The following is a 27331-nucleotide window of genomic DNA, read 5'->3' on the forward strand; positions in this document are numbered from 1 at the left end:
GTTAACTGTGGTTTGCGCCCTTCTTGCCGTTGACCCAGGAGATCCTGGTTAAGCCTTTGCCTTTGCAGCAGGTGCAGCAGCTTTGACATCCTCAACAGCATCTCGGGGTTCGTTAGGTGGTGGGATCTTCATGTCCGAGGGCTCTACCCCCCAGATGTCCCGGGCATACTCCTTGATGGTTCTGTCACTGGAGAATTTTCCAGATGCTGCAATGTTCTTGATGACCACTTTGGTCCACTCTTTTGGATTCTAAGAGCAAAGAAAATAGTAAGCGTAACAAAAACATACAATGTAACATTGAACCTTCAGTCTAAGAAAGCATGGCATTTATTAGCTTCTGATTGCCTGAATTAAATGTATAGGGAACTGGTATGCAAGGGTGCCTAGGCACTCCTGTGCCTACAGACTCAATGCTGCGCATCTGCAGTTTGAGATCTAAGACACTGCTGCCTCTGACAGCTAGTCTTGGGAGATTTGGTGATGTCACTGTGCTGCTCACTGTCCTCCTTGCTAGACGATCTGACATGATAGCATAGCCCTGCCCCCACCCCTACCAAGAGTCAGTAATGAAAGATCTGCAGGGAGACCATAGGCATCTACCCAACTTTTTTGTTCACTTCATCTTTAACAACCAGTGATGTACACAGTACATCATAGGCAGCGGGCCCGTTTAAGCTGCCGGGACTGTGTTTACAATTGTAAAGCCGGCTGTCGGCTTTACAATAGAATAGATTCTGGCAGCACCCTTGCTGGAAAAGCGCCCGCTGCCCACGCTGTGTTTCCTGGGCTCTGCTGCCCCTCCTCCTGCGGGCCTGGCATCTCTGATGTCGGCGGTAAGCTGTGGAGGAGAGCGGGAGCTTCCGTTACAGATCTCCTCCCCCGCTCTTTGGGATCGGGAGCATCACGTCGTGAATTGCATCACTTCCGGTCCCCGAGCAGTCATTACTCAGCTTCTGATGCGGAGCAATAAGCTATTGAAGTGTGATGTGCACTACAAATGGCTTATTTAGAGTGGAAAGGTGACACTAGGGGTCTTTTGGACCGTCACCTTAAAGATGACCTGCCACCACCAATATGCCATCACATGGGGAAATTTTTTTTTAAAATTCCACTTGCCCCTGCGAGCACACATTCACACGTTCGGGTGCGACTATGTGCGAAAACGTAGATCACGCTACACATGTTGGGTATCGCCGTGCACACCACAGTGAGCAATAATCCTAGGGCCAATGATTATTGGCATCTCTAAACTGATGACCTGTAGGGGCTTTAAAGAGTCTATGGGCTTTTTTGGGTACTGAATCTTGTTGGTTTCACAGCCGCACACAATTTTTAACCTGGGCATGTTGGGCATCTATTTACTCATACCATGTTTTGGGGGGATGGAGGTCATTTTCAGGCCTAACATGTGGATTAGATCACGTGTGCAAAAAAAAAGGAGAAAAAAAAGGGAGGCCATCAGCAGCGATAGGGGCCTTATGGGGTTAAGTACATCTATAGCTAAAATGTTTCAAGTAGTATATTAGGGAGGTGTTACAACCCTCACCCTTTCCCCAGAATCTGCCTTTATCATGCATTGGGTGAGACCACTCTGGTCCACTCTTTTGGATTCTAAGAGCATGGAAAATAGTAAGTGTAACAAAACATACAGTGCAACATCGCACTGCTGAAGTGTTAGGTCCTGCTCCCGTAAAAAAATAGGGTATAGTTTTAAGTTCTCCAAATTGTAGTGATGGAAAGGAAGTAGTTGCTCTATGCTGTGCAGAATGTAATAGGAGCACATAGCTGGTAGAGAATTGAGGAGCAATTCTACATGGGCTCAATCACAGCTGTACCCTGTGCACCCCCTGCACTTCCATGTGTTACTGACCTTATACAGAGCACTAACTCTATCCTGGGCCTTCACATAGGATTCGTAGTCTGCGAATACTTTAAACCTAAAGAAATGCAGAAAGAATCATGGAAACAGTTTGTTATTTCAGCAGCAGAAAATGAGAGATCTATTGTGCACACAACAGGAAATTCCCGAAATAACAAATGTCATCATAGGGTATAAACTCAGAGATGAGGAAAACTTATGGCTTAACTCTTTGCATTTTGCTAAAGCCTAGACCACACTTGTTGCTCACCTGTCATGGTTGAAGAGCACGTTGACCAAGTCTTTGAAGAGCTCTGGCTTTGTGGAAGAGAAAAAGCCATTCTGTATCTGGTCAATAACTTTCTTCAGCTCTGGAAGTTTTTCATAGTATTCTCGTGCATTGTACCTGGAGAGGTAACAAATACAAAATGAAACGAGATGCACTTGAATATAGCAGATATAACTTCCTACTTGCTTGGAACCTTTGCTCTAATGCTCAGGCAGGAGAAATCTAAACTCCGAAGAGGACAGTAATTTTCAAACCAATGCCTCCTAAAGTTGGGGCTACAGCGTACGACCTTTCCCATTTAACTACAGATAATTAATACTACTGTAGCTTGTGAAAAGTTTAGCCACCTCAGTGTGCACACAACTGTCTTTGTACATCTTTAGAGAGGCCACCGACGCTTGATAATGGTGCCATGCTGTACAGAATGCCAACCAAAGCCCGTGGCAATGTACACCTCTGCACTGTGATCTAGTTCCACAAAGTGCTGTCACTGGAAAGCCAAGAATGAAAGCTAAGTGGCAAAGTAAAGAAGTTAATCTCTCTAAATACTAGAACATGCTCTTTACTGCCCAAGGTAAAGACCTATGATCGGTGGTACAGATCACACTTGGGAAACATTGAGATACAAAGTCACCAGCACTCCAAATCATAGTGTATTACATTTCTTGTGAAAACCGTTCACATACTGCAAGTCAAAAAGAATAGAGACGCTTCCGTTCACATACTGCAAGTCAAAAAGAATAGAGACGCTTCAGTGCCTCGCGGGGTCCCTTTCTCAAGGAGACCTAGTGACTGGTCACTTCGTATCTTCCCCTCTGGTTCAGCCACAGCACCATCCATAGCAATTACTTCAACCACCCAACAACCTAAAAAAAAAAGTCAAGCACTGTTGGAGAACAGCTTCAGGTTTGGACTATACAGTGAAAACAAAGTACCCCTTTTTGTCCATCTCAGCCACGTCATCGACTCGCATGCCGAAGATGAACAGGTTCTCTTCTCCGGCCTCCTCTGCCATCTCTACATTGGCACCATCCATGGTACCAATAGTTAGTGCTCCATTCAACATGAACTTCATGTTCCCGGTGCCAGAGGCTTCAGTGCCCGCTGTGGAGATCTGTTCGGACAAGTCTGTGGCTGGAATCACTGTCAGTGCAATACAAGAGTTAAAAGATCTTCAACAAACAAGTGTATGCAATAATAATAATAAATCTGGTTCATCAATGAACCTTCACTCTCAGAATGGCCATCATGTGTATGTCAAGATATGCATTTTTAAAGCACCAATTACAGCTGTCTATTTTGGCTAAAGTGAAGTAAAGATAACATTTGTCAGGTGTTCATTTTTGTCTGCGACTCCATTGGGGAGATTTTCCCTCAATTACTGTTCCTGTGTCACCTGTGCAAGTAGCGGAGGAGGGGGCTGTGACCGAGCCAAGCATGCACATACAGCTACACAACGACATTTTAACCCTTCACTTCACTAAAAATGTGCATCTGTCCCCATTGCACAGACTTCTTGCATTTTCTGTCCTCGCTGGAATCTTTCCAATACCTCTCCAAAACGAATATGTTTTTTTCTTGTAGCCATCCTATGTAAAACCTGAGAGGATCCAATACTTCCCCCAATTCCATCTTAACCCAAGTAAAATATTTTGCCTGGAGCTTGACATTAAAAACAGGTTATCAAGCAATAATGCTGTGCTGGCAACCTGTGTGTATAGACCACACTGGACAACTACAGACTACTAGTAGTATCAACTATTAGTCAGGTTCACAGAAGCTCTCAGCAGGCAAGGCTGTGACTCCCTCCCACCCCCCATGTGTATTGGATGGGTTCCATCCAAGTTCTGCATGGAATGCACCTTTAAAAAAACAATCTATAAAAATCAATGTTCACTTGCCAGGTAAGAACTATTCTAGTGGACTAGTTTTTGAAGTTGTGCCATCATCCTTATTCTTGCTTAGCACTGTTGGGTGAACACTTGACCCAGAACAGGCATGTGAAGAACTGGACGTCTGACAGCAAGACTGCTTTTTTTCAGATCTGACTCCCCAAGTAGAACAGTATGGATATACATGATGCCACTGAAGCCTAAATCAAAAACTAGTTGGCAATGGCCGCTCAAATAATTTTACATGACGGGTGTGCCTAAATTCATACAAAACACCAACCACATTCACTAATATGAGGGATATAATTAAGGCAGCACAGGAGTTACGGCTTATGCCTTGCAGCATTGGGGCTGCGAATCTTGGCCAAGACACTATCTGCACAGAGTTCGCATGTTAATCCTGTGCTTCTTGCGGGTACTCAGTTCTCTCCACATTCCAAAGACATGTTGGTATTAATTGGCTGTGGTCTAAATTAGCCCCTATGTGGAAATACCAACTGCAGCCCAGCGGCGTATTTACACTTTGTGCTGCCCCAGGCAAGACAGCCCCCTGCCGCTCCACGGAGCAGCCGCCCCGACGGAGGGTGCCGCCCTAGGCAAACGCCTAGTTTGCCTCGCGGTAAATACGCCCCTGCTGCTGCAGCCTCCTATGCAGACCCCGGTAACACTGAGTGACTAATGCAGCTCTGGTACGCATTTCAAACATTAAGCCACCAAAAAAAAAAAAAGGTCAAATGAGGTTCAAAGGTTTGGAGTGCACCAAAGATCACAATGCAATCATGGGGATGGGGTGGAAGGTTATAGTTTTAGGGTCTTATGAGAACTAAAACCAAATTCAAACAAAGTGGTGTAAAGGAAAGAGTTTGCTATGCAGGGATGATTTTGTGTGACGATTCTACAAAGGTTTTCAGCGGCTCTAGAACAAACCTTTCTCTGCCAGAGAGACTCTGTAATTCTCCAAGTAAATGACTTTCAGCTTGTTCCCCACTACGGGGTCATTGTTCACAATCTCCCCCACAGCCGTGATGAGTTTTATGATGATCTTTGCCATGTGATACCCCGGAGCAGCCTGATATGAAAGAAAAGGGAATGCTGGATTAAAAATACAGATTAGGCATGTGACCAACATTTCCTTTACAGCAATGGGACAAGCATCTCATTCATGGACAGCCAAGACTACAGTAAACAGCTATGACTACAGTAAACGCAATTCATTTAATTTTAACAGGGATCTCTAGCTGATCAATTCGGGCTTGCATCGTGCCATGCCAGGCAAATGTAGCATATGACACAGCAACAGGTGAGCACTTTAATTCCAGGGGACCAAGTCTTACGCTGGCCATACTTTTAAAGATTTCTCTCATTCAACCCGATTGCTTCATCCACTCTAAACAGCACAGATGAAGGAATCTCCCTTTCTGTCTACTAAAGTCTGACAGCTTGCACAGGGGGAGTGGGGGGTGTCCGAATACCCCAAATAGTGGATGTAGCCAATTGGCTTCCACCCAGCACCTTCAATTATTTATCTGAAGTTTGTGGAGATGGGTGGTGTTTGCTTGACTTTTGGCCGATTCCTGTGAAACAAGCAAAATCCAACCAAGCCGAGCCAGCTTGGTAAAGGAATACGTACAAATGGTTCTTATTCAAAGAGGCTTTGATTGTATAAAAAGATAGATTTTTTTATTTTATTTATTATATACACAGACAAATACAACACACACAAGGTTACCTTTCCACCAATTATAACAGTCCTTGGAACAAATTCCTTTATGGGGTTCTCTTTAATACCTGTGAAATAAAAAAAAAAAAAAAAAACAATGGAAGAAGTTTAATTACCCATGTAATGAATAATTTAGATTAAATACAAGATGCCGGGTATAAACCTGCTGAGCTGTGGCATGGAGGGGCCTTAACGTGCTAATTTTGAATTCATCTATATGGGCCAGACAGAGAACCTGTAACAAACTGCGTTTTAAAACAAATTTTGTTTGCTAAAATTGCTCTGGGGTTACGTGTCAATGTTTTATAAAAGGAATTTCTGGGGCCTAAATCCAAGAACATAAACGTAATATATTGCAGCTTACCAGTCTTTAGATGTGACTGCATTAGTACTTCCTGTCCTAGGGAGATTGGAGACAACTCTAGCAATGGAGACAACTCTAGCAATGGAGACCAAGCCACCCAAGACAAAAACTGTCAGGAACATGTGGGATACTCACGGTTGTACATAGTGATGATATGGAGGCAGTTGAGTACCTGCCTCTTGTACTCATGAATCCTCTTCACTTGCACATCAAACATGGAAGCTGGGTTTAACTTCATCTTGTATTCCTTCTCCAGGTATTGAATGAACTTCAATTTGTTTTCCTGGAACCAAAACAATAGTTGCATATAAGCCACCACCTCTGGGTTGGGCTCAATCATTGTTGGGTATTTCAGCTTTAGCAATTGCAGTAACTTCAGATTAGGAAGTAAATTTTGTTTGTTCGCTAGAGGTTTAGCAAATGTCTTACATGGACACAGCTCTTTGTACTGGCCTTTCAAATAAATCCACACAACTTACCTCTTTCACCTTCGACACGTCTCGGATGAACACATTGTCATCAACAAACTTCTTTAACTGGGTCAGCAGGCTCAAATCCTTGACATACCCCTCCCCTATTTTCTGAAATACAAGATGTCAGCCAGCTTTATTTAAAGCCCAACTAAAAGTCTGATTGGACAAAGGATAGGGTCAATTCAAGACTGCAAACCTACCTCCGCTATGAGCTCTGCAAGACCCGGATTACACAGCAGCAACCAGCGGCGAGGTGTGATTCCGTTGGTCTTGTTCTGGAACTTGTCTGGCTCCATTTCACTGAAATCTTTGAATCTGGAAAAACCCCATAAAATGAATATAAAAACCATATCAATGTATCCATTTCTATAGTCAGTCTAAAGACAGCCACCTAGTGGGCATAACAAGTATGGCAACCATCGTAAAAGCTATTTTACCTTACATTAGCTTCTGGTCAGTTTTGACAATTTTCTTTTTTGAGGGTATATGTCAGGGGTAGGCAACCTCCACACTCCAGCTGTTGTGGAACTAAAAGTCCCATGAGGCATTGCAAGACCGGCAACAGTCATACCTCATAGGATTTGTGGTTTCATCACAGCTGGAGTGCCAAGGTAGTCTACCCCTGGTATACCTTTTTTTAAAACTGAAAAATATATATTTGTTACCATTTATGCAAATCTTAAAACATTTAGTACAGGGTGCACCAGTGACGCAGGATTCCCAAAACCTCATGGGCAACTGAAGCAGTTTGCTTTAAGACGGTCTCCAAGTCTGTACGGAGCCATCTTTACACAGCAAGCAGGGAAGTCACTCTGCAATTACAGCTTGAGCCAACAAGCTTCATAAAGCAAGGCAATTTTTAAGCAATGCAGTTCAGGATAAAGTGGTAAATATGTTTAAGAAATTCCAAATACAAAATTACATACTGTAAACCTATTTAGGTCTTGAACTATCCCCTTGGTCCTACTTTCTAAAAAATAGCCCAATACAGCTGCAAAAATGAAGGAAAGAACACACCCTTATAAAGATGCAGATAGCAAAGCCTTCTGAACTTACACTTGCGTTTTAACAATGTCTGAGTGGATTTTGGCCACTCCATTGACAGCATGCGAGCCGACAATGCACAGGTGAGCCATGTTAATCCTTTTCACGCCATCCTCTTCGATCAGCGACATGCGTCTGAGGCGGTCCAAGTCTTCAGGGTAGACGGAGGTGATCCTCTGAAATACAAAAGTGTATTAGATTTAATGATTTAATAGTGTTAGGTTTTAAATATCATGTTTGTTTATGGTCAAGCAGATGGGCAAGATGGAATTGCTATGGACAGTACTAGTTTGGGTTACCACAATTATTGGCCTCCACTTCCAAACTACTGCCAAGCAACACAAGGTGACTAGCTGTCACTTATTTGATGCCAATACACTAAAAGGTACAGACACAGAACATGTATAGGGCAATGAGTGTTTCCTTTGTTGGATACACGTTCCATTTCCAATTCAAGAACTGAAACCAGAGACAACCAGAAGGAAGCCAACAACATCTGTCACCATGCTTCCAATAGGTGAGATTTAAAGCTGAACTCCAGGATAACCAAAAACTGTTGAAATTCAAGAGACATGTGTATTCTTCCTTGAACTTTGTATTTTTTTCCCCAGATATGTGCAATATACCAGTGTGAAACTTGGAGTTTCCTGTAATAAAGACCGGTCACTGCTGCTCTCTCCTTGTACAGGGTGACAGGTCTGGACTCCATCCCCTCCTGTAATAAAGACCAATGACTGCTGCTCTCTCCTTGTGCAGGGCAACTGGTCTTTTCTCCACCCCCTACTGTAGTTTTCTGCAGGCAGCCTGTAGTGGGTGGAGCATACTTGGCCCCTCCCACAGCTCTGCTCAGGCTATGTACAGTATAGCGATGCGATCACTACTTAGGGTAATAGGTGGTTAGCCAAGTTGTTTCACACACCAAGTAGATTTATATCCTTTTTAAACCCATTCTTCAATGGTCACAAAGAGTATTTGTGCCTGGAGTTCTGCTTTAAATGAAAAGGAAAGTGATGATTCTGTGAGGACGACTATGAGGATGAGAGGAATTTCTTACATCCAGATGCCTCTGGTTTATTTCATAGATTATCTGCAGGTGCCTAGGAAGCAACTTCTCCACCAGGTCCACTGGCCAGCGCTCCAGAGCCTCAGGTAACACGGTGTGGTTAGTGTAGGCAAAAGTCTTCTTGGTGATTTCCCAGGCCTAAGAGGGCACATCAAAAAAAAGGACAATGAGACAAATAAAAAGGGCCTAGCATTAGGAGTTACAAAATGTCAAAGTGACCACTTAACAGCACCACAATATCCCACACTCCAAAAATTGCAGCAGAAATGAAATAGTTGCTGTGGCTGGAGAAACTAAATTCTGAATCCCATCTGTCACACAAGGAGAGAGAAGGAGTTTATCACTAGGGACACCTAAAGCAATGAAAACCTAATAGAGGTTCTGACCCTTCCCCACAACTTTACAAGTAATTAGCTTAAGGTTTAAAACCTCAGTCAGGTTTTTTGTAATTTTTGTACCCATTTCCCCTGTTCAAGGGGCAGGAGGTGATGAAATTTTCCCCAACACAGACAAACAACCTAATAGGTTTAATCACGGCACAAAGTTCTACAACGAAGTCTAAAGTTTCAGCTGGATTCCAGATGGTGTAAATTGAATGTGACCGGCCTTTTATACACAAGTTGTCTACATTCAGGAGCTTTCAACCCAAACAGACATTCTGCTGCATCTGATGTTGCCCACCGTAGCCTAGTGCAAGGAAGTGCCAAAGACCGGTGAGCCCAAATCACTGCTACTCTATATGCAGTTGGCTCTCTGCTTTTCCCAGAAATCACCACAGAGCTTCCCATGCACCATTTTATTAGGTGTCCTGCAGTCTTTACATTACCAGTATCCTGGCTGCACATGTATGGACAGGGTGGGGGCCTGGGAACACAGTTTTTTATAATACAACCAAGGACCACACTATTGCATTGTAATAACCTGTATAATACAGCAACACATGCAAGAGTGGCATCTATTTTATACACAAAGCCAGCTTCATAAAGACCTGGCTTGATGGGTTCAGTATGGAGAAGCGTGTGTCCTGCACAGAGCCCTGACCTCAACCCTACTGAACACCAAGTGTGAACCAGGTCTTCTCATCCATCAGTACCCAACCTCCAAATGCTTCTTTGGCTGAATAGGCAGAAATTCCCATAAACACTCAATTTTGTGGAAAGCCTTCTCAGAAAAGCAGAGGCTGTTTAAGCTGCAAAGAATGGGCAAACTCAATATTACGGTCCATTGGTTTGAAATGGGATGTCCAACAAGCTTATAGATAGTGGTCAAAAGCACACAAATGGTGTAAGCCAAAACCATTTACAACCCCTTACACTACCTCACAGACCTAAATGGGTGTACTGTGCCACTGGACTCACAAGCCCCTCACCATAGTGCCAATAAAGCCATATCTTGCACTAATGAGGACTAAGAAGCCTGAAACAGCTTTATGCACCTTGGCAATGGTGTAAAATTATGGTGCTATACATTCTCTCTCCCCCCCCCCCCCCATTTTCTGTGTTCCACAAACTCTTCATACATTAGTTTGCAGTTTACAACCTGCAATTTGCCATTACTGTACATCAATGTAGAGGTGGGCAACTTCCCTTCTCTCTAATCTTTGTAAAAGGTGGGTGACTTCACCTTTTCCCATGGAAGTTTCTCTATATCCAGGAATATTCTCATCAGCTCTGGGATTCCCAATGCCGGGTGAGTGTCATTAAGCTGAATGGCCACCTGAAAGATAGAAGTACAGCAGATCAATCCCTACGGCAAACAATTCCATACAGGCAGTGCTAGAAGCATTTAATGAGAGCTCATTGTACCTTCTCTGGGAAAGCATCAAACCCAGTCCGGATTGTGTCCCGGCATCCAAATCTGGAGGCTTTGAAACGGCGTATGATGTCTTGCAAGGACGCAGCTACCACAAAGTACTCCTGTTTCAGACGCAGCTCCTTCCCTTCAAAAAACTGCAGAAAAAAACCCCCCAAAGTATTGAAACTCAAGGATATAAGACTTACATTAATGTTCCCCATCTTTACATTTCACATCATGCTAAAAAACTGAGTATATGACGGAAGCAGCCAAATGCTCAGTTTAAATACACAAATTTAAACTGTTTTACCTGCAAAGGGATATTAATTCTGTTTACACAGCCTTGATACCCACTCATAGTAGCACAGACTGGACAAGGACACACCCCCAGGTTGTTGACTGGACAATCAACGAGCAGCAGCAAACTGATAAGGCCATCCTTGTGTTCATCTGTTAGCACCTGTGCAATGGTGTCAAACCCATTGGGTGGACATTGGCAACCCTCCCTAACCCAATTCACAACACTGCTCTAAAGCATACTATAAGAGGCAAAATAAAGCAAGACCAATCAGATACTCACACTAACTGCATTTAAAAATGTCTTTAGCTTTTTTTGGGTAAGTAAAAAAAAAAAGGTAGCTTTTTGTAAAATAGTTTTCTTTAGGTCTACCAGGAGTTCAGCTTCAACATCATATAATGCACTCAGGCTTCATAATTGCAGTTTTTTTCTGTTAAGTGTTTGAAGCATTTCCCTATTTTACATCATATTGCAGAATACTACATATCAATTTCACAGTTTTAGGAAGGAAATGTACAAATATATTAGATCTGTAGCAGCTTAGAAATAGACCGAGCATGTAATAGGAGGCCGCTTACATTGTCATTTGGATAGAGCACTCGAGAGATGTTCTCTGCCAGGTTACGGTCCAATACAGCCTCAATGTAATCACCAACATTAACTGGAAGGCAAAAGCAAAAAAAAAAAAAAAATGTTGAGCTGTCTGTTATGTGACGCAGAGTGACGCACACACACACACACACTTTTTAGGAAGACCCAATACCAATATCAAGATGACAACAGAAATCCTACAAGAAACAAATGGACCACCTCTGCACACGACTGTAGAACTCCATTCTTTACTTTCCATAAGTGAATGGTTGTGTTATACTGCAGCAAAGGCTAATAGTATTGTCATTAATATGTCACAGCACCATCTGGATTATTCAGACCTGATCTTTATTGTAACTTTCATCAAAGGACAGATCAGGTTTAGAGGAAGCCATTTTAATGTGTAATAACTGGTCAACTGGTCTTGCAAAATGTTATACAGAGGAACATAACTTTGTAAATCTCATTGTTAGATACACTTCCGTTTTCTGCAAATGGAGGGCTTTGCAATCTAAAAACTGCAAGCAAACCCCTTTTAGAGTTTGACAAGTGGTTATATTGAACCTAAATAATCTAGTAAGATGGGTGATATTAACCTCTTGCCGTCGGCCCATAGTAAAAAAAACAGACGGACGGCACTGCTGCATTTGCGGGTTGCTGTCGCCAGACGGCATTTTTTTTTCTGTGCGCGCGCCCCCTAGCGGGCACGCACGGGCAGAAAAGACCTGACCATTGCACACACCCGTTACCGGGTGTTTCACATATAGGCGGTCAGCGGCTCCATAGCCAGCTGATCGTCTATATGTGCTCGTTCGCGTCCGCCCATCCCGGTTTTTTTTCTCTGACCCCTCACCTTGAATCCCGGGATCCGCTGCCCCATCTTGAATCCCGGGACCGGCTCGGAGGGCGTCAGGAGGACGGGAGATCAGCTCCTTGCTGATCTCCGTCCGGGCTGTGAATGCAGAAGTGATGTGTATTACATCACTTCCACATTCACCTGTCAGTCATCTGGCTGCTATAGCCAGAGAAAAGAAGCTGATGAAGCAGATCTCTGCTTCATCAGCTTCTTTTGGGGTCCACAGGTGACATTAGGGGTCCTAGAGACCCCTAATGTCTCCATAAAGAGGACCTGTCAGTGTGCCTTTGCTATTATATAGGGGGATTATTATCCCCCTATATAAAACAATAAGTGCAAAAAAATTTATATAAATAAAAAAAATTTAAGTAACATATAAAAAAGTAAAATAAAATAAGTCAAAAAAGGGGAAAAAAAACCCCCAAAATGTTTAACTCCCCCACGTTTACGCGCCTATAAACGTAAATACGCGTCCGGTGCCCCAGCGCGCAAAAATTACAATTGCGCTACACATGTTACATATCGCCGCGAACGTCGCAGTGAGAGCAATCATTTTAGGGCCATCAATCACTGATAACACTAAACTGATGAGCGGTAAAAGCTTTTAAAGCGTCGCCTATGGCCAATTTTGGGTATTATCGTTTTTTGAGGTTTTGCGCGCGCACGCAATTTTAAGGCTTGACATGTTTGGTGTCTTTTTACCCGACGTGACCCCGTCTTTTATATTTTACCAAAAAATTGGGTAATAATAAATGTTTTATCATTTAATATAGGGGAAACTGTTTTTTTTTTTTAAATTTCGGTAATTTTTCCTTAATATAGTAAAAAAATAAAACCCCCAGTGGTGAATAAATACCACCAAAAGAAAGCTCTATCTGTCCCCAAAAAAGGGTATAAAATTCATTTCAGTACAGCGCTGCATGACGGAATAAATGTCAGTCAAAGTACCGCGGATGTCAACTGGTTAAAGCAAACAAACTAAGAATTTTGCACACTTTGTTTTAATACATTTTGAATGAATATAGCCGAAAACTGCAAAAGGTCAGTTGGGCTTTTTGGAATATTGACAAGCCAGACATTTAACTCTATTGGAGCAATAGGCAGGCAGAGTAGTGAAAAGGAACAGCAGCATTATTACTTGACATGGACTCGAAAACTCTACAACAGCCTGGACGCTGACAGCCACTGGCTGCATCTGAGGCCCATTTTTCTTGTACTATGGTTAAAGGAAATTACCCTCCCACCCCCGCATTTAACTTAAATATAAATTTCAGCTTACCTGTGGGCCAATCTAAAATCTAGTGGAATAAAAAACAACCTGGTCCCTCAAAGAGAAGCTGGGCCTCAAAGAGCTTTAGAAGTTAGCATTGTCCCCAACTTCTAAAGAAGGGAGACTGCATTAGGTCTCAATTTTTAACAAAATATTAAGTACATGCGCATGCACACTGCAAAGAAAAAAAAAAATCCAAAGATTTTTCACAGCCTAATGTATGGAATCCTTTAGTCTCTGTACAATACACACAAAGCATTTAAGAGTCAGACTTACAGTCCTTGAGGTTGAAGTCATTAGGTGCCCGTGCTGACCAGAGTCTCATGGTGTTCACCGTGTTGTTCATGTATCCAGGAACCGGAGTATCATACGGCATGGCTAGAACTACCTGTCACATGGGAATACCAGGGAATCATTTAGGAGGAATTAATAAGCACATTTCGTGATAAAGATAGGATCTACATTATGTAAAAACTGCACACGACTCAAGTATCTAGAAGCATATCCTAAATAAAGCACTTTGTTTTAAGCAGAATGAAGGATTGACTGCAATGTGCGTTTTCTTATGCAGTGCTGCAAGAAAGATGGCATCTTCAGATTGGCATAATCCTTCCCCAGCAGCAAAGATCGCAAGAGCAAGGCAAGAGGTAGAAAGATTGTCAAGGCTGCATATCTCCAGCAGCTTTGGAAAACATTTACAACTCACCATTGGGCATCACTGTGACAACCAATCTGCTCTTGCACACCTGGAGTCACCACTAGAATCTTCAGCATCTGACACTATCTCAAGGCCGCATCTACCTGCTGGCAGTTGTGGCTCCCCATAACCGGCCAGTATACAACTAGGGCTTCCTTGAGGGACATTCTAGTAAAAAAGCTGCTGGGAAGGGGCACGGGGAGGTTGAGGCATTGAAAGATGAAGTAGCACACAGGCATCTGACACTTGGAAAATGTTGGATGCAGAAGATTCTAACAGCACCCCTCTAAAGTCAGAGCAAGAAGTGGGATATTGGATGCAATACTGGCGATAATGGTATCGTACATGTATTTTCTAAAGCTGTAATTTATAAACTTAATATATTATGACAGGGTCTCTTTACGCTGGCTCTATGTTTGCATCTCTAACAGGCAATGGTGGCTCCAAAGTCATCTGCCACTCACCTGGGTATCCACCCACCGTACACCGGTCCTCGTGTGCTCCACTCTTCCATAGAAGTGAACGGGCAGCATATATTCTGGGCGGGCCTTTTCCCAAGGGTTTCCATGTCTCAACCAATCATCTGCTTCCTCAACCTGAAGGATAAAATAAGTCAGGGAAAGGTCAGTGAAAGAGGTTACCTACTGAGCCCACCAAAAATAGATAGTAGGCAAACTATTGGAGATACCCAAAGTTACCATTGTACAATGGCGCAAAACCGACACAAAAAGGTTTTAAATCTATACAACTAAAACCTCAAATGCCAGTACAGTTCCCCAGGATGGCACACTAGCCGCACAACACTTTGCATTATACCAATCTTTTATTGTAAAACAATGTGGACTTAGTTATGTAATATTTGGCTAGGCCTGTCCACTAGCTTAAGAGTTTAGGGAGAGATGAAGTGAAGTGGTTGATACAGACCCCCCCAATAAATAATGGAAGTCCTAAAGCCAAATGGCTTCTTCACAGCAGTTTCCACAAAATAGGGGCCCCTCTGAGAATATAGGTCACTTGAATTGAGAAGTCTATAAACATTTCCACCAAAGGCATCCAACAATGGTTCTTAGATTTTGGTAAAGAACCCCCCCCCCCCCTGGCTGCAAACACATTTTGGGGGCTCAGCAACCCCGTTCAAGTTTACAACTTATCTAGATATCAGTTCTTCCAAGCAAAGCTCCTGGAAAAATATAAATCCAAGCCAGGGGGAATAACCTTCAAAGTGCCTGTGTCAGCAGCAGAACAGCACACTAGGTTTAGAATGACTGCAGTATATAAAGCAGCAACCATTTCTTTGGGCACTCCAAGGTTTAGACAGACACACGAGGCCCAAGGTGCATGCCATGCTTCAGACACTAGGTCTATTGTGCAGAACAGAATGTTATTATAACCCAGGGCAAGCAGTTCTCACATGACTGGATTCTAAAGCCAGTTTGCTGGTTTCTACAGAACCTTCCTTTGCAACATGCCATAAACAAAGGACATCAGAAATAAGTTGATAGAGCCAAACAAAACTAGTTCAACTGGACTTCTGCTCATTTTTTGCATCATCTTCACATGCTGTGTAACTTTATTTGCCCACAACAATATATTCACCCATTACACAACATCATATGTGAACAGCAGTGGGGAGGACATAACACAGGAAGTGTGCACATGGATGAGATCAGGAAACCAAAACTTGGGTAATTTTAGCATTTCAGATACACAACGCGGGCTTTCAACATTCCTTCTTTGTCAAACACATCCGGTAATCTAAAGATTAAAAAAAGAACTCTGAAGGGTGATGCTCTAAGGGAAGTCAGTGGGTCATACAATATGCTGGACCCACCAAAAACTGAAACCTCAATGTTGGGGGAAGTGGACAAAGAGCAGAAGCTCATGTAAGCACTCTACCTGCCATCCATCTTTTATCTTCTGGTTGAAGATTCCATACTCGTATCTGATGCCGTACCCGTAGGCTGCCAGTCCTAGAGTAGCCATGGAGTCCAGGAAACATGCTGTGTAATAAGAAGGAAGAAACTTCAGATTAGATAAAAAGATCTCAGAAATATGATCTGTAGACTGCTCTGAAACTATATATTAGTTTATTAAGAAAGTAGTGCCAAAATATAAAAAGGATGTACTAGGTGCAGTCACCAACATAACAAGGTACAGGCACATTTTTCAGGCAGTGGCAAGTAATTTTGGACACAGTTTTGGCCACCAAAGCCCCAAATTGAACTAAACAAGTCAACCTTATAGCCGACCTCCGGCCTTCTTCAGTCTTGCACAGTTGTACCAGATCCTCTTCTGGACTGAAAATACTAATTTCACTGCACACCAAGCTTCCCACAATGTGCATTAAAAGCTGCAGCAAGTCAGACAGAGCCCGTCTCATTTCCTGGCTGGAGGACATCTAGCTCTTTCCACCCCATCCTGACAATCCCTGGTCCATCTTTTTGTTAATTAGATGTCAGTTCTTTCAATCATGGAGACTCCGTACAACATCTGTCGTGACCTTGGGTGTCCTGCATGCAAATACAGTCTGCCCAGGAAGCCCGGAGACCAACAACCACCCATCAAGATATTTGTACAACTCCTTCAAAGAACCAGCCCACAGCTAACATCAGGGCTGAGGGCTATTGAGAAAAGCACTTAGGCAGGGTGCTGTGATGTTATCAGGAAGCCACGTACACCACCCTGCTGGCCCCTCCCACCAGCCATGATCTGCCACAAAAATTGGTATGTACTGAAAATGGAAAGGTTTTTTTTTGTTTTTTATAAAAACTCATTAGCTTGTTGAGGGAAATGGAGGAACCAAGAAAGGCAAAATATAAGCAAATATGCATCAGCTTTAAAGTGTATCCAACACCAAAATTTCTTTAGCTTTATGTTGGAAGTACACAATTGTCCAAAGCGTCTTCTTATGCTGTAGAATTACTAGTGCCCTTCATTGAAAACATCTGAACTCCATTATTGGGAGGAGTCTACTTACTTTTGACCATAGAGTAGGTCTGACTGTCACGCGTTGATACATTTCTGACCATACTGAAAGGGGTGGGCAACCTCAGCACTACAGCTGTTGTGGAACTACAAGCCCCATGATGCATTGCAAGACTGACAGCCACAGGCCTGATGGAAATTGTAGACTCACAAGGTGCTGAAGTTGCTTACCCATGATGCACTATAGATCAGAGGACAGGCCCACTTGAAAATATACAAAGTAGTTGCTGGCTAAGTGAGTGGAACCTTTCTTTCTGTACGCCAGGCAGCAACTTAATGAAGCTCAGAAAACCTTTGAAGGAACATCTCTTCTGTGCACAGAGCCAAATGGCTAAGCTCCTCCACAAACAGAATACTTCAGTAATTAGTAAGCCTCTTCTCTCCCTTGTCCGGATCTCGGAATATTTACATGTCGGTTTTTAATCATCTTCCCAGAATTTGAGTCTGGAAAAATACTCCCCAGTACAACAAACAAGTCTACTGCCTGGAATGTAATCAGCATTTAGCAGAAAACATGACAATTCTTTACTCCGTAGGCTTTTACCAGTGCCTGAAATGTGAACTGTCTGAGAGTCCACATCACCTGGATTGCTTTTGACAGATTGAATGCAATTGGCAGTCATGGAGCCCAGACAAATCTTTATGGGAGGTTCACTTACTAAAGGAGTAGAGAATATTCACTCCATTGTAATTTTTTTCACTCTGAATGGCCAATCATGTGCGATGAAAGAAAAAAAAAAACAAAAAAAAAACACGGAAATGAATCTTCACTTGATTTGGAGAGTGTGGATTCTAAACTCCTTTAGTAAATCAGCCTCAGGGTGTCAATTCTGTACAAGAAATCAAAATGGCAGAAGGATTACTTACCAGCGAGACGTCCCAGGCCACCATTTCCAAGCCCGGCATCTTCTTCCATTTCCTCCAGCTCCTCGATGTCCAGTCCAAGCTACAGAATAAAAACAAAAATGAAGCAAAGTGCACAATTATGTACCTTAATCCCCACATGCAGGATGCTTCACTGTGCAAATATGAACCTAGGACGGTCAAGGATAACTGTTCATTGGTAAGCATGGTGGGTGGCCTCAATGACCCATAGGGACATGTAGGAGCTGGGGCGGGTCAAAGCTTCACCTTAGTTCCAGTGAAGAGAACTCTTAAGGCATAAGCATACCAAGATATTTTGGACAATTTCATGCTCCCAACTTTTTGGGAACAGTTTGGGAATGGCCCCTTCCCGTTCCAAAATGACTGCGCACCAGTGCACAAAGCAAGGTCCATAAAGACATGGATGAGCAAGTTTGGGGTGGAGGAACTTGACTGGCCTGCACAGAGTTCTGATCTTAACCTGATAGAACACCTTTGGGATGAATTAGAGCGGAGACTGCGAGCCCGGCCTTCTCGTCCAACATAGTACCTGACCTCACAAATGGTCCAACATTCCCATAGACACTTCTAAACCTTGTGGACGCCTTCCCAGAAGAGTTGAAGCTGTTATAGAGGCAAAGGGCGGAGCCAACTCAATATTGAACCCTACGGACTAAGACTGGGATGCCATTAAAGTTCATGTGCGTGCAAAGGCCGGCGTCCCAATACTTTTGGCCATATGGTGTATAAGCACATGCATGCCATTGCCAATGTGAAGGATTATTCTTGACAAATTTGTCCTGTTCCTGCCAACATTATTATCTGATAAATACTGCACAAGACTTTGCTAAGAATTTTTTTCCCTTTCCCTTTTAACATAGGAACATAAAAAAGGATGAAGACAGGTTCATCCAGAATACTACTACTATAACAAGAATAGTTGTAGTAGATGATATAAAAAGCACCTGTAGGGGTCAGCATGTCATTTATTCTGAATATTTGGTCTGGTTACATTTCCAGAAATCCAAGTGAAAAATTAAAATGCTTTTCCCCTCCAGCAAGTTTTGCCTTGTCTCCAGAGACTTAAGGACGGCTTGTTTACCTCAGTCTGCCCAGACATTGAGCCATGCCAGGCATTTCCTCAATTCTGCTTCAAAAATATTGAAGATTAGGAAGTTTATAGCAGATGAATACCAAATAGAGTCTCCTGGGGATAGATAATGCGCAAATGAAGGGACAAAGCACCTACATCAGTTTTGTTCCTCTGCCACAATGACAAAGCTGAAAAAAAATTAAATCGAGGTAACTCGACCTGCTGTATTTTTCTTGAAGACGTTTCACTGGTCATGCAACTAGCTTTCTCAGTTCAGATTTTATGAACTCAGCTTTCTGAAGTGAGAAAGCTAATCTGATGAGGGGATAGGGGTGTGGGTACTGGTGAAGTCCCTCTAAGCCTTACAGTTATACTTCGGAACCAATTAATTCATGTACCCAGCAAACAAACAGATTGCCTGGTAGGGACCCACTGCACTTCATTACTCTGCGCTGCTTTATTTAACATATTACATGTTGTGGTCTACTCGGATTCTTGCATCACAAGCTCATAGTGACATCTACATACTTTGTGTGCCAGGTAGAACTCTATTCATGCAGAAAGCCATCTTACATAAAAGGCGAGGCCTGGCAAGTCACAACCAGAACATCACATTGAATGAACAGAGCCCCAACACCTGCCATGTACTGAACTTTTATAGCTCAACATACATCCAAGGGCAATGGCAAGTCACACCTGCCAAGCTCTAGAAAAGATAAGGAGCCTATAAATAGTCAACACCACTCTACAATAACCCAGAATCAGTGGTGAGATCTCCCTCAATTCACAACCAACTGTCATAGCCAATGGCAATGGAGTGCACCATTCTAACATTTTTCTCCCTGTCAGATACCTTAAAAGTCTATTGCTGAGGGATAGACATAATTATGGCCCTATAGGGGGACAACATCCTGTGTGAAATCTTCACCAATGACATTCCACAGGTTCATCCCACCAGAGCCAATCCAACACCGATTACCGATTGGAGTTTGCTCTTAACATAGTAAGTAAGATTTTATAGAATGTTATCCCCTTGCTAAAGTGGCACCACCACAAAAGTGATTTTAGTTATATCTGGAGCCTGATGGGCCATGTCAGTCCACAGCTTCTTAGTTGCCTTGGATGCTCCAATATTAAGAACTCCTGATCATAACTGGCAATGGTTTATTGCACATTGCTTCTTGACTGTTTAGAAAAATCTGGGGGAGCCCACCACAAATCTGGGGGAGCCCACCACTAAGGGGTGTCTATGTATAGAAAAAGAGTATCCTTACCTGATAGATGGCTTCATCACATGCATTCTGCAGCCCCAGATTGATCATTGTGTTTTGCAGGGTGCGGCCCATGTAGAATTCCAGGGATAGGTAGTATGTTCTCTGGAAAAAAATAAAAGGATGAACACTATTAGAAAAGAAAACTGCAAGGCCAAGGATCAGTGTTTATTTGTAGACCAAAACAAGTTAACCCTTGCAGTGTGGGTGGTAGCCCGACTACAATGGTTACCCTTCTTAATTTCCGGCGTCTGTACACCATTAAAGAAGAATTTCTATGCGATTAAAGGCAACTTGTATCATGAGACATAGCAGGTCACCAAGTGCAACTTATCTTTAGAAAGAGCAGGCCATCTGTAGCCCATCACTTTTCTTTTTTTAATGCCCGTGTCCCGTTGAGTCTTCCCTTCACTTGAGACAACAGAAGGTGAGTGGAAACCTCTAAAAGTGACCATTCCAACTTGCAAAAAGGTATGGGCTCCATGTATGTTCAAAAAAAACAAGGTCTAATGTTGTAAGCTCTCTCCGGCAAGGTTTTTTGTGTGTCATACGCGGTCGTGCAGCTCCTGGTAAGAACAGACCGGGGTGTCTTGTATGTGTGCTGTCAGAAACAAAAGTGGAAAAAATTTTTTTGAAGCGCCACAACCTAGCACAATAACTCCTTATGTGTGAGTGCAATACTGTCTGTAGCCCCGTCTCATCTACAACCGAGTTATTGGGCTAGGGTTGTGGTGCTTAAAATATGTTTCCACTTTTGTTTCAGACATGGGCTCCATGTATACATCTCTTTATACCACTCCCCGCTTGAGCAGCTACCTCCTAAGGCAACATTACTTTCAAGACTACCCTGTCTGTTGAACCTCCAAGAGTACTGTTCCACATTATAATGGGTAGACACCTACTCCTAGGAGATCTCAGTGGGGCAGACTTACTTCACCTTTCCACTCGCCATCCATCACCTCTCTACCTTCCTCTAGTTAATTCTCTCAACTCTCATTCACTTTACCCAGTATTCCATTAGCTCCGATCTACATACAATGTTATTTACTGCTCTATAATTGAATATCCCTTCAACCGTTAGTCTAATTTTGTTGCACCCTATAGAAGTACCTAAATTACTAATTTCAGAGTTTGCTTCACTGGAAACTTTATTTCTTCCCCTTTTCTTTTATAAATACTGATTGCTAACAGGAAGGCACCCCTCTGCCTGGTCTGCCTTCTTGGCTGTGTTATACATCTTTGCAGGTTTTGGGGCCCTTGTTCTTACATATAGTTCTTTCACTGTAACACACGCTAAACAGAAGAAACCATGTCCCCATTGTTCGATTTCTCCTCTGCTCCTGACAACTGTAAAATTTTACCATCTTCCCTTAAACTGGTTACACACTGCTCGAATGTTGGCCAACTCCTGCTGGCTTGGCCCAAAGTTGACCTGCAGGTGACCTTGCTGGCTCCACCAGGCTTGGCATAATTGACTGATAAAGGAACAAGGTGGAAATGTGTGACCTAGCTGTAACCGAAAAGTGGGAGCTGGTGGGATGGGCTCCCAATCATGTGTCCACTGACAATCGCAGTCCAGAAGCTAATTCAGAACCCCTTAAAAGATCGAAGGGAGCCAGTACCAAGTACTACAATCTGACTGTAGAAGCTCCTTTAGATCTACCAACAACCTGTAGTGAAAGGGCCTGCATGGTTGGATACAGATTAATAGGAGGGACTACTATCCAAATAGGTTTGGGAAATCGAATGTTGTACAAAGATTGAATGGGGAGACTAACATGTATGTTGTATGTTGAGCATTCCATTACACAGAGGGTGCACGCATTATTCAATGACACATAGCAAGCGAACACCAGGATTTAAAGTGGAACTTTTATGAAAATGCAAGGTTTGCTATCTTACATGTCCCACCCAATACCCCTTCATGTCAAAACTTAAAAGTAAACTAAAACATTGGAAGTAGAAAGTTAAAACACAAATAAATAAAAATATTCCCTTTACACCTCAGCTTCACACACGACACTTGCTAGTGAGGGAGCGTAAAGTGACGTCTCTGGGCCTTCTTACGGGATCCTTGGGTGGAAAATGGAGGATCCCAGATCCTGCGAGAACGTGATCCTGCACAATGCTGGAGATTGTGAAATTTGGCCAGGATCCTGCATGGAGGTCCAAGGTCACTGGCACCTACAGAAAGCAGCCGAAGCCAGGTGTAAAACAAGTATTTATGGCATTATCTTCGGATATCCGCTCCGGCTATGGTATGTGCCTCAACGTCTTCATGTCCAATGCAGGAGAATGGAGCTAGTGAGGACATTGGCAGGCCTTAGACCACCAGAGCCCAGGGGAGAACAGTCTGTGGGGACCAATCTAGCAGTCATGAGGGACCAAGGATCATGTGAATTTCTTCTTTTATCCAGTCCCCTAGAGCAGTGCTCCCCAACCTTTTTATCGCCACAGACCGGTCAACGTTTGATAATTTTACCGCGGCCCGCTGAAGGGGGGGGGCGTTGATTGTTTATATAATCCCCACCCCCCACTCTCGGCGCTCATTTAAGAGGAAAAAAAAAAAAGTGTAAAAAGCACTTGCCCGGCGCCCGGAACTACATGCCCCGGGCGTCGGGCGATACGAATTCCGCGGCCCGGTACCATTTTATCCACGGACCGGTACACGGCACGGGGGTTGGGGACCACTGCCCTAGAGCAAAACAAGGAAGTCAACCCTTGCGGTGTGGGTGGTAGCCCGACTTCAATGGTTACCCTTCTTAATTTCTGCCGTTCTTTAAGTTAATCAAATGCGTCATCTAGGCTTATGAGACTTTTCTAACTACTACTAAATAAATGAAGAATGGTCAGCGTTCCAGCACTACTCCATTCTGTGGGACTATGTAAAACATTCCTCGCTTCCCTCCCCAACACAAAACTGATCCAGCAGGAACATGCAGCCTCAGCAATGTTTCTCTTTGAAGGCCAAAGTTGCGATTTCAAAATCTTCACCTACTGTGTCACCAAGGTAGCCTATTCATATCACGCAGCGGAATGCAGGGCAAGTTGGCACAGGATTCTTTGGGACGCAAGTTTAACCCCGTCAAGACCAGGATTGAAGATTACAGGAAGCCATGTATAAAAAAGAAAAAGTTGCATCTCGAAAGGCAAACAACCTGCACAGCATTTAAAGTGTACCTGTCCTCCTCTGGCTCCCTGTAAGGCAACACCATCTAGAATTGTAGGAACTTACCTTTAGGTGGCTTCTGAAACCCTTTGGGGTCTGTTCTACAAATAAATCAGCTCCTGGTGAGTGGCTTGGGCCATATGTCCATCATAGTTTTGGTCGTGAATGATCATGGATGGCTTCAATGAACAATATAAGGTTAATCATAATAGACATGAACCTTCAGGAGCTAGATTCTGTATCTGCAGAACAGGACACCCCATGTTACAGGAATCCTAGAGAGCTACGGAAGCCATCTACATGCATCTGCCGGGACCTCCATGTGCCTGCACTCACCTTCTGATTGAGACCCTGTCATCAACTTAAAATGCAGGTAAAAGCACAAGTATTTGATATGCTTTCTAAGATTACTGGAGTTTTTCCTTTCCATAAGTGACACCGGGAAGGGTCAATATCCTAGCACAGCCCCCCTCCAGCCTTGCACGTCCTAGCCCTCTTCTGGATTCTGCTTTGTGCTGGCCCAGCTCTTCCACCACTCCCCTCCCCACATAACCTTTATGTAGCTACTTGGGTAGGAGTGAAAGGAACTACTATAGAGCAGGGGTAGGCAAAGTTTGGCCTTCCAGCTGTGGTGAAACTGCTAAAATCACATCATGCTCTGCCTCTGGAAATCATGCCTGTGGCTGTTATGCAATGCCTCATGGGATCTGTAGTTCCAAAACAGCCAAAGAGTCAGAGTTCACCTTCTCCCTGATTTATAGAGTCACTCTAGTATGCTGGGGCTTTACAGGTAATTAACAGGCATAAAGACATAATGCACATTTAATCTTATGGGACAATATTATGTTAAAATTAATGGTCTGGTGAAAGGGTCTTGCTGAAATTGGAGTTCAGGTTCATAGACTGTTTTTATAACACTGTCACTGTATTTTGTGGTGCTAACACAAAAGTCCTGCTTGATGCAAGTAAGTTATATCAATGTTTTTTTATGAGTCTATGGGACATCTATGGACATGCCTCTTTTCACTATGACAAATACGCAACCACTGATGTACTTGGAGGCAGCAATATATAGATATTGCACACTCATTCCGCTTTCTCCCTTGTAGTGCTATGCAGTGGTTGTGCTTTGCAGCCCCTTTTCACAATGCAGGTCTATGGGTAGGTCAGATCATTGAAAACAATGCACTCTGTGCGGATATCCCAAAATTTAGGGAGTAAAAAAGGTAAACCCCTTATTTTTTTTTGGGGGGGGGGAGAATAGCAGGTAGGTCAACTCCGATCAGTGTCTCATGACAATTTCCTTCTCTAAGTCACACAAGATCAGATCTCCTATCCAAGCAAAGCCAACCGTCAGAGGGACAGAGGCAGAAAGGCCGTTTGCCCCTCTATATCCCGACACCTAGAACCGATGAGCAGAAAATTAGGCAAACCATCAGGTCTGGTTCAGGCTACAATGTTGTGCATTGCCATGACCAGAATGAGGCAGCCCATTCAAGAGGGAGTGGGCTGCAATGCATGCAAATTTAGAGCAAGCTACATGGGTGCGTGACCACACTGTGGCGCCTTTCATTTTAAATGGCCCCCCTACTCATGTTTTACCGTGCATCATCATGAACTTTCCACTTTGCTAGAAGTTCAGATCTAGGTATATGGACTTGCTAAAATATTCTATGGGTATAAATGCACAAATTGCCTTTTTCACTTTATAACAAATATAATGTTGATAGGAACATGTTATTGGGGGTTTATCCAGCAGTCAATCTGACATTCACCACTTTTTAGGCCTCATTCACACCTCAGTGCAGGGCCGTATCGGGCAGCTCCCGGGAAGGACAGGTGCTGCGTGTGATTAGTACACAGCCCCAGTCCTGCTCTATGGGACTACGCGGCCATACGCTCACCCCAAGTGCAGGTCTGTACGGGTGCGGACTATCACACGCAGCACCTGTCCTTCCCCAGGAGCTGCCCGATACGGCCGTGCACTGAGCGGTACGTGCCGGCCTTTTCTCATGTGAATGAGGCCTTACACTGAGCAGCTCCTGGCAAGCACAGTGTAACTGGTGTTTATTTTGGGTGTATTTTTTTTCTTTGGCTGTGGCCTTGGGATGGCAGAAGTGCTCGGGATGTCACATGGCCGTCCACACATTGTGTTATTTATCAAGCAGGAAATTTGACATTCACCACACTAACTGCAGCCGAATCTTCCAGGTGCATGCGTTTTAAATGACAGGGAGTGATTCACCGCCAGTAAAATGTTTGGTGAAAGTCACATCTACCACTTTATAAATATAACACAATGTGTTGGCGGCCGTGTGCTGCCCCTGGCATCCCTGCCACAGCCCATTTTGGCTACACTCAAATCCCTTCAACGGGAGTTCCAAAAAACCACACCCAAAACAAACACCGGTTAGGCCGTGCTTGCCAGGAGCTGCACAGAGTAACGAGGCAACTGAAGAAATGATTATTTTCTTCCTCCGCACAGACAGAACACAATACACAAAGCCCGGGAGGCAGCATTAGTGGACTGTGTACGTTATATTGGCCTGTCAGGCATTTAAGCAAGACGTTCTCACACGTACACAAAGGGGTTAGCATTGCAAAACTGCAGACGTTCCAGCTTCCAGGCAGAACACAGAGTTACTGTAACACTGCACAAGAATACCATTGACAGAAATGTTATGTCCTACAAGGATATTAAAAGTAGAACTGAAGCCAAAACTTTAGTTTTGGATAGATTAAGGGAGGGATATATCCCGTCAGCTTCTTTTGACATTTGTGTCCCATTGGGGAGGTTTCCCTTAACTTCCTGTCTGAGAGCAACAACAAAAAGCAAGACTTAATCCCTCAGGGCCCATTTCACACCAACTGCAGGGCATTCCATAGTGGTAGCTGCTGGAATGCACAGCAGTCACTCACTAAACTTCCCCCTACGTTCTGGGGCGGGGCGGTGCATTGAAGTGAATAGCACCCCAGCCACCCCCCCCCCCCTACACAGTGCAATCAGACATGTGGCAAAACATTGCTCGAGTTCCATTTCACTGCGAACGCAAAAAAATGCTGCATGCTCCCATTTTTGCATTCGCAGTGGACCGGAATGCAGGAAATGTTCTGCCATGCGTCTGATCGCACTGTAGGTGGTGAGCGTGGCTATGGTGCCATTGACTTCAATGCACCACCACGCCCCCTCCACCCCAAAACGAAGTGGGGACATTTAGTGAGCGATTGCTGTGCGCTCCAAAAGCTACCGGTCTGGAACAAGCCCTTAGGTGAGGGACATCCCAGGTGGTCAGAACGAGTGACCCCGCTGGAAGATTTCTCATCTATTCCAGTTCTGGAGACAACCCACATTTTGGGAGTTTCTTCCACTTCAATAAGACAAATAGAGAAGGTGAATCTCACTAACAGGGCCACAGACAGCAATAAAAACCTGACCAGTGTTCTGATCAGGGGTGCCCCCATGATGAGGCTACAACCTTAGATGACATCTCATTGTGGGGGGAAGCACCACAGCCAACAGCACCCCCCCACCCCCCTGGGGCTGACCACATGGTCACCCACTGCCTCCCACCCGGCTGGTCAACCGCCGTCTCTCCCTTCTTCTGGCCACCATTCTAGGACACGGGAGGTGGAAGAATTTTCAAGCTAGGACAAACTTCGGAGGACTATTAATGTGGACTGACTTGTGTGCTATATAGGTAAGAAAATGGCTTGCTTTTTTTCTTTTTTGGGGGGTGGGG

The 27331-nt window shown here is 43.7% G+C and overlaps 1 protein-coding gene across 3 annotated transcripts in view; it reads right to left on the bottom strand.

The window, feature by feature from the left end:
* Positions 1 to 12: 12 nt before the first annotated feature.
* The window catches only part of PYGL (phosphorylase, glycogen, liver), a 30850-nt gene continuing 3531 nt past the window's right edge, over positions 13 to 27331 (bottom strand). Inside the window, exons 2-20 of one of the 3 annotated variants that reach the window (XM_018558379.1) lie at positions 20426 to 20527; positions 18062 to 18140; positions 16106 to 16209; positions 14674 to 14805; positions 13789 to 13900; positions 11374 to 11456; positions 10509 to 10652; positions 10327 to 10419; positions 8695 to 8841; positions 7653 to 7816; positions 6797 to 6911; positions 6603 to 6704; positions 6259 to 6406; positions 5769 to 5827; positions 4967 to 5108; positions 3083 to 3290; positions 2130 to 2264; positions 1871 to 1937; positions 13 to 249 (exon numbers count right to left, since the gene is read on the bottom strand). In XM_018558379.1, coding sequence (XP_018413881.1) covers positions 49 to 249; positions 1871 to 1937; positions 2130 to 2264; positions 3083 to 3290; positions 4967 to 5108; positions 5769 to 5827; positions 6259 to 6406; positions 6603 to 6704; positions 6797 to 6911; positions 7653 to 7816; positions 8695 to 8841; positions 10327 to 10419; positions 10509 to 10652; positions 11374 to 11456; positions 13789 to 13900; positions 14674 to 14805; positions 16106 to 16209; positions 18062 to 18140; positions 20426 to 20527 — 2337 coding nt within the window. In that variant the 3' untranslated portion in view covers positions 13 to 48. The remainder of the gene's footprint in view (positions 250 to 1870; positions 1938 to 2129; positions 2265 to 3082; positions 3291 to 4966; positions 5109 to 5768; positions 5828 to 6258; positions 6407 to 6602; positions 6705 to 6796; positions 6912 to 7652; positions 7817 to 8694; positions 8842 to 10326; positions 10420 to 10508; positions 10653 to 11373; positions 11457 to 13788; positions 13901 to 14673; positions 14806 to 16105; positions 16210 to 18061; positions 18141 to 20425; positions 20528 to 27331) is intronic. The other 2 variants (XM_018558380.1, XM_018558381.1) reach the window with 2 other exon arrangements.

The sequence above is a fragment of the Nanorana parkeri genome, unplaced genomic scaffold, assembly GCF_000935625.1.
Source record: "Nanorana parkeri isolate BGI_ZX_2015 unplaced genomic scaffold, ASM93562v1 scaffold335, whole genome shotgun sequence".
Lineage (NCBI taxonomy): Eukaryota > Metazoa > Chordata > Amphibia > Anura > Dicroglossidae > Nanorana > Nanorana parkeri.